Source organism: Ruditapes philippinarum, unplaced genomic scaffold, assembly GCF_026571515.1.
Source record: "Ruditapes philippinarum isolate M1 unplaced genomic scaffold, ASM2657151v2 ctg13333_1_1_1_1, whole genome shotgun sequence".
Classification (NCBI taxonomy): Eukaryota; Metazoa; Mollusca; class Bivalvia; order Venerida; family Veneridae; genus Ruditapes; species Ruditapes philippinarum.
The window spans coordinates 1,570-8,910 of NW_026854067.1; the positions used below are offsets into that span (position 1 = coordinate 1,570).

General features: G+C 31.4%; 1 protein-coding gene across 1 annotated transcript; it reads right to left on the reverse strand.

Moving 5' to 3' along the window:
- Positions 1-476: 476 nt before the first annotated feature.
- On the reverse strand, positions 477-3,516 carry LOC132738844 (17-beta-hydroxysteroid dehydrogenase type 6-like). Its single transcript, XM_060726447.1, has 4 exons — positions 3,119-3,516; positions 2,225-2,483; positions 1,557-1,720; positions 477-1,029 (listed from the first exon to the last, which is right to left on the reverse strand). The coding sequence occupies exons 1-4, from the start codon at positions 3,438-3,440 to the stop codon at positions 923-925; spliced, it is 852 nt and encodes a 283-aa protein (XP_060582430.1). The 5' UTR covers positions 3,441-3,516; the 3' UTR covers positions 477-922.
- Between the last annotated feature and the right edge of the window lie 3,825 nt (positions 3,517-7,341).

Here is a 7,341-nt window from a genome sequence, read left to right on the forward strand (position 1 = left end):
ATTTCACTCGTGAACCCCAGCTATTATTAACAGAAATATGGATGGATGGTTGGACTTTTTCTCCTACAAGAATTGTATGTTTTTATTATTAAAACAAGCGATCATTCATATTTTTTAATAAAATGAATAAATATCATTATGAGATTATGAGAAAATGGGTATGAAGGGAATGATAACACATATTTGGGGAGACTAAAAGAACGTTGGAGCACCTCACTAAATACCGTATACCGGTATTTACCGGACAAGGGGCTTGAATGATTATATGCTAAAATCTCGTCCTTTTCGTCCAATGTAAGAAATTTTAAATGTCTGATTCATCTCTCAACACCGATTATACGATAATAAATGGAAAATGTAATATTTGGCGAAAAAGCGATTTTTTTTTGTAATTTGTGATCATGATTTTTTTCTGCAAGCATCTAGAGACACTGTAATGACTTTTATTACTTATATTGATGGTCATGATACTATAGAGGATATTTGTTTAGTTCAGTGTAAGATCGGAATATATTTCACCGAGTGAGCACCAAAAGGTATATTTCACGAGTGGCGCAGCCACGAGTGAAATATGAACTTTTGGTGTTCACAAGGTGAACTATATTTCGATCTTACACTAAACTAAACAAATTTTCTTTTTATTACATGCAAAGAAACGTTTTAAAAAGACATTAAGCCTAATACTGAATGAAAAGCGCGCCAAATAATAATACAACGTGACGTCATTTACGACGTCACGTCATTAAGTTGGTACCCAGTACTGTGCACGCTGGTATTTCACTGAAACAACGTAAGGGGCTTAAATTCAAAACAGTGAAATTATCAAAGTGGTAATTTCACTGTTTCAAACAGTGAAATTACCAGTTTTATATCACTGATATATTTCTATAAACCACCGAAAAGCATGTAATAAAAACCTTTCCTACCTTTTCTTAGGATACTTGGCAGTAAGTGCGTGCTCATAGGCTTCCACCACCTCATTCACATTAACCGAGGCTTTGGATGTAGCTTTGATGAAATTGGTCATACCTGAATGTAAAATATGATATGATGCAGGATAACACAATTAATCATTTTGGAAAAGGGAAATGCATTTAAACATAAGACTAATTATACCTTAGTGAAGTAGCGATTTATTATTTCTTCCAACAAATTTAAATGGACAAGTAATGTTATCCAATCTTTTTTCTTCAAGGATCAAGAAAGCATTTAAGAGCAATTATTGCTATTAGGGTATTAGAATTAATTTTAGTTTAAACATATTAATTATCAGTTCTCGGCTGTTCTAGCACGTTCTTTGCAACTTGAATTTATCACTTTTGACTCCATATCCTGGAACTAAACAGTTTTGTTCTCATATGAGTAAACATGATCTTTACCCAAGTAGGGCTCGAACCCAAGATCCTCGGGTTAAATAGCAGATATATTTACTACAAGATCGCCACTTCCTTGAATACATATTGTATTATCATATCTTATTTAAAAGCTATCGCTCAACCAAAAAAAAAGGAAAAATCATTATCATAAAAGCGGTTTTTTATAAAGTTTCAATTTACATTGGTTAATGTAATCATCCCGGAGTGTCTTTTTGATTTCTTCAGGCAAGTTTTTCACCTTGTCTTCAAGTCTTTTCTGCTGACCCTTTGGGTCGATTATTCCTGTTTTGAAGGCGCCTGGTTCAACTATACATACTTTCACCCCAGTTCTATATAATTCCCTCCTGTACACGAAAGAGAAAAAATAACTGTAAAATTGAAATAAAATTGAAGCATGAAAGTCATTCATAATGTACTTAATAACTAATTAACAATATCAATATTTTTTCTGTTTATATAAAGTACAATCTATTAAAGATACAATATGCTTTCTTTATGTAATGTAGTTTTCTTGCAGTAAAATCTTACTGAATAAATTAAATTTGAAAAGGAAAATGCTCAAACCATATTTGAAGAATGCATTTCCTATTACTTGGCGAGATAATGTAGTCCTGTCTTAAAAAGAAAAATCTACAGTTTTTAATGACACTTTGTATACAAACTGTAATAATTTATAGTGTGTTTAGTCTAGAACGTAACGTATCTTCTCATTCAGTACTCATCAGATGTTTCTTTCGCATACAGAAAGAGACTGTATAGCATTTATCAGTACACAATGTGTTTCAGATTTTAACTTTGAGCACAATATATCTTTACACAATCTAAATTAATTTAGTTTGAAAATTTACCTGAGGACGTCCGAATATGCTTCAACACAATATTTCGACACAACATAAGTTACTTGACCAAATGCAATACGCCCCATCATACTGGAGGTATTTATAATCCGTCCTTTTTCTTTAATTATAAGCGGTGTTAATGCGTTCGTTACCAAAGCAACGCCATAGAAATTGACAGACAAAACATTTTCAAAATCTTCTTTAGTCTGCCAAGTGCATTGTCCCGCAGTCCCAGTAACCCCGGCATTGTTCACAACGGCCCAAAGACCTGAAATGTTTTTATAAATATTACCTATTTGAAATAAGCTAATTTTTTTTATAAATTTTTATAGACTTTAAAAAATCTAAATGTACATGTTCGTATACTATCAATAAACTTATTGTTTTATTTTTTACTCCAAAACTATCCCATCTAATTGTGTCAATTATTCAATAATCTATTTAGAAAGCTTTATTTATATCAAGTTTAATTAAATAGTCTACCGATAGAATTGTCATGCTTTACATATAGTTATCTTTTTTATATACGTATCACTTGTACTGTTTACTTTAAACCACTTTAAACCAATTACTTTAAACCAATTTACAGGTATGCGAATACAATGTATATGCAAACCAAGGAGAAGAATTCTATTAGCTCGTCTTCCTTTCGCATCCTTTTCCATCATGTAAATATAGTTGTGTGTTGTTTATTTGTTAGTACATTTGTTAGTACATTATTTATACTTTTGGGAATAAATATGACTGTATAAACCAAGCAGAACTATGTAAATTAAATACAAAAACAAATATGACATAGAAACTTATTTTTGAACCAAACATAATTAATATGTACACCCGCCGGACGTTATAGTTTTTTTTTCAAACATCTCATAGTGCAAAATTATCAAAATTTAAACTTGCCTTTATCTGTAGGTAATTTGTTTTTGATCGTTTCAACCATTTTGTCAATACTTGTCGGACTTGAGACATCAACTTGGATCGCTGTCAAGTTTTCGGAACATTCTTCTGTCAGTTCTGTTACAGCATTATTCGTATAGCATCCAGCGAATGCACGAAACCGCATCACATCAAGTCTTTTAGCCAGCATATTCCCGAACCCGGTATCACACCCGGTCACCAAGACATATCGCTGCTCAAACTTATTGACTCTTAGTTTTCGAAGTAGCCACTCTATACCGAAAGATATGAGTATTATAAACGAAATAACTAACACTATTTCCATATTTGTATATGCTGGTTTATGTACGCACAGATCTTAACCTTGTGTAGTAAAAAGAAGTAGTTGTAGTTAACCTTAATGAAAATTTAGTGACCTTGTTAGGTTCACATAGCGTGAAATGTGTGACCTTTTATGCAAAGTTTTACATAAATCTACGTCATTTTAAGATATCTCCCTGTAGAAACGGTGAAAAGGGTGTTTTTTTTAAACTTAAATCAAAATTACAAACTGTATAAGTAAGTGAAGAATTGAATATTAAATTTGTATTCATCGTGCAAAGCAAACTGGTTTACTTTACAATGCGACTTTTCTGCACTGAATCGCTCCGTTAAATCATTTCAGTAATAGTGCTGACAATATCATGTATATAGGAAAGCATCAGAATTAATGTACCTACATAAAGAATATAAAACTTTTACAAAATATTTACAGTAATTGTCCGATAAATAAACTTTGTATGATAAATGATTTAGTGTTTTGTTAGAGGTAATCAGTAACTATTGTCCATGTGTTATTTATGTGGTCGGGATTTAAATAACAAAAACACTGATAAGACTTTAACTGTTGAGTATGTCCAGCTGGTATTGACCTCCGTTAAGTATTCCTGTCACTAGCGACACCTCAGTTTAACAACAGATCGCCTGTAAGGTAGCTGGACAGTGTCCGTGTATGAAATTCATCACAGTCTAGTCGAGTTATATATTCACTTTTCTGAAATGTTTGATGTGAATATTTAATTTTCTACAGCTCATAATACAATTTGTGTGGAAAATAATAATTATTGTATAGGTTGCCGACGGTATATACAGACAGAATACCGGTATAGCCAAAATTAGGTGAATGAGATGAATATATGTTGGAGCACCGTACAACTGTTGTGCAGCCGAAAAATGATAAAATTCATTTACAAAAAAAAAGGTCATATTTTCAAAACAAAATTTGTGAAATTTCAAAAATACGTTACAAATAGTATATGTTTCAATAACAGATGTCAAATTTAAAATTATGTAACTGGAAGATTAAAATGCGGCTTTTCCTCTTTGTCCAATCAACTGTGCTAAAAGTTTTATAATATATAGGTGATAAGATCAATTAAGCTGTCTGTATTATCATGTTGTTTAAACTTATGACTGATAAATATCCAGGTGATGATGTTGTTTTTATAATTCTATGTTGCTATGTTTCATTATTTGTATTGAAACCTGATTGGTCATTTTGTTATTTAAGACACAAAAATGTTAAACATTCTATTGGTCAGTTAAAACGAAATCAAATTTTAGAATTATTGTAAAGATACATGTAGAAAATTTAGGGTCAGTTAGATTTTGGATTTCCAAGTGATAACATTGTATTGTGGCTTTCCACTAAAAAATAATCGTTACTTTTTTAAATATCAATTTGTTAACATCAGGATAACCTGTGTATATGTTATATTATTATCTGTGGTATTTCCACTAAGAAAGAAACATTAAAATAATAAAACGGAACATTGTGTTGAGAATCAATCCACCTTCAGTAGAAAGTTTAAATTTAGCGCATAACACGGTGGCGGGAATCAGTGTCTTTCCCAACCTCTCAATTTAGCAAGCGAGACTACGATTAAATTCCCCAAGAAGAACAACAATGAGTTTCACATATGGAATACCATTCAAAGTGAAAAAATCATGTGGACAATGTGGACTTTTATCATAATAACAGACAGGGAAGTGTTGTGCAAAAATGGCAAGATGCAACAAATGTAATAGAATTGGACATTTTTGCACGAGTTTGTCTACGTCCAGCAGTTAGGCAAAAGTCAAACCACTCAAAACTACGCGATCAGGAACGCATGACAACTTTCATCAGACGCAAGACAGCTGAATACACATTTCCGTTTTACAATGAAGACGATGCCTACTTTAAGAAGAACCAAAACAAACAATTCTGTAAGTAATGTTTCAACAGCAGAATTTCAGAAGTTGAAATCTTTGACCGATTCAATGACTAAAACTATTTACGGTTTAAAAGCAGAAAATATTGCCCTTTGTTTTTAAAATCAAAGACTTAAGGATTTTAAATGAAAAAACTACAGGATGAGGTTTCCATAAAGAAATTAGAAAATAAGTCAACTTAAAGAAACATTTTTTTCAAAACAACAACTCGCTAAAGGAAAAAAATTCGGACTGACTCTTCAAAACTAGAGATAATGGACAAACTTATATTAGAATTTAAGAAACTAAATGACGACTATGAACAACTGAGATTGGAAGCACAACCAGAAAGCCTATGAAATTATGATGATGGAATCAAGAAAAACGATCAAAATAGATGACTTGAAAGATGAAAACCACACTTTGAAAGATGAAATTGCCCAGTTGAAAGACAAAACTAAATATCTATGTCGAAAAAAGAGGAAACAGAAATCAAGATCTTTCAAGTACATGCGAAACCGGGTTCCCACATGAATGGAGAGGTCAATATCATCATGGAAGACAACAAAGGACAGAGGGGACAATACAACAGAAATAGACATCATTAAAACTGTGTTGTTTACAATAAGACAGTGATTAGGATATTTATTATTAGTGAATGGTACTTACGCTCTTCAGCAAAATCGGTGCTTTATATTCAAGTATATATTTCTGAAACTGAATATCTTATGTAAACAGTATTCTAATTTGATGATATTTATTTTTGTTATATAGTATTTATGCTTCATTTCACAGGAGTGAAACAGTCTTGAAGGAGGGAGAAGTGTTTGTGGCAGCCGAAAAATGATAAAATTCATTTACAAAAAAAAAAGGTCAATTTTCAAAACAAAATTTGTGAAATTTCAAAAATACGTTACAAATAGTATATGTTTCAATAACAGATGTCAAATTTAAAATTATGTAACTGGAAGATTAAAATGCGGCTTTTCCTCTTTGTCCAATCAACTGTGGCTAAAAGTTTTATAATATAATAGGTGATAAGGTCAAATTAAGCTGTCTGTACTTATCATGTTGTTAAACCTTATGACTGATAAAAATATCCAGGTGATGATTGTTGTTATAAATTCTATGTTGCTATGTTTCATTATTTGTATTGAAACCTGATTGGTCATTTTGTTATTTAAGACACAAAAATGTTAAACATTCTATTGGTCAGTTAAAACGAAATCAATTTTGAATTATTGTAAAGATACATGTAGAAAATTTAGGGTCAGTTAGATTTTGGATTTCCAAGTGATAACATTGTATTGTGGCTTTCCACTAATAATAATCGTTACTGTATTTTTAATATCAATTTGTTAACATCAGGATAACCTGTGTATATGTTATATTATTATCTGTGGTATTCCACTAAGAAAGAAACATTAAAATATAAAACGGAACATTGTGTTGAGAATCAATCCACCTTCAGTAGAACTCTAAATTTAGCGCATAACACAACACTGAATTTAAACACCGCATTCTTTTTCCGTTTGACCAATAAATACTGTTGCAACATACTTTATAAGTAATCGTTATTTTTCCTGCTGTTATGTTATGTTGCTGTTATCATATGTTATTTTTATGGAAAACTTAATTGTTACTTATAAAAATTAACAGTATTATAAAGTATGTTGCAAATGTCTCAGCATGTAAGGGACTCGAACACCTAGCTAACTCTCGGAATACCATTCTTCCAACTGAGCTATCCGGCTGGTTACTCATAATTATCTCCTCTAAATAGTAAACAGTTTTATTTATGCATGTACATATCTTTGGACAGGTAAGAAAATAATATGGTGGCAGATTTGTGCCTTGGTATTTATTTGTTTCGCAAGGCAAAAACACAAAAATACAACAAAATATTAACAACTTTGTCATACTTTCCTTTTTTCGCCTGACACATAGCCTGACACATAGCTAACATTTTAGTATTTTGCCTGGCGGGTTGACTC

Excerpts from the sequence above, each read along its gene's own strand:
- LOC132738844 (XM_060726447.1), bottom strand. The coding sequence starts at position 3,440 with ATGGAAATAGTGTTAGTTATTTCGTTTATAATACTCATATCTTTCGGT. Across the intron at positions 2,484-3,118 it reads CAAATTACCTACAGATAAAG|GTCTTTGGGCCGTTGTGAAC; the intron begins GCAAGTTTAAAT and ends AAAACATTTCAG. Across the intron at positions 1,030-1,556 it reads GGATGATTACATTAACCAAT|GTATGACCAATTTCATCAAA; the intron begins GTAAATTGAAAC and ends TTTTACATTCAG.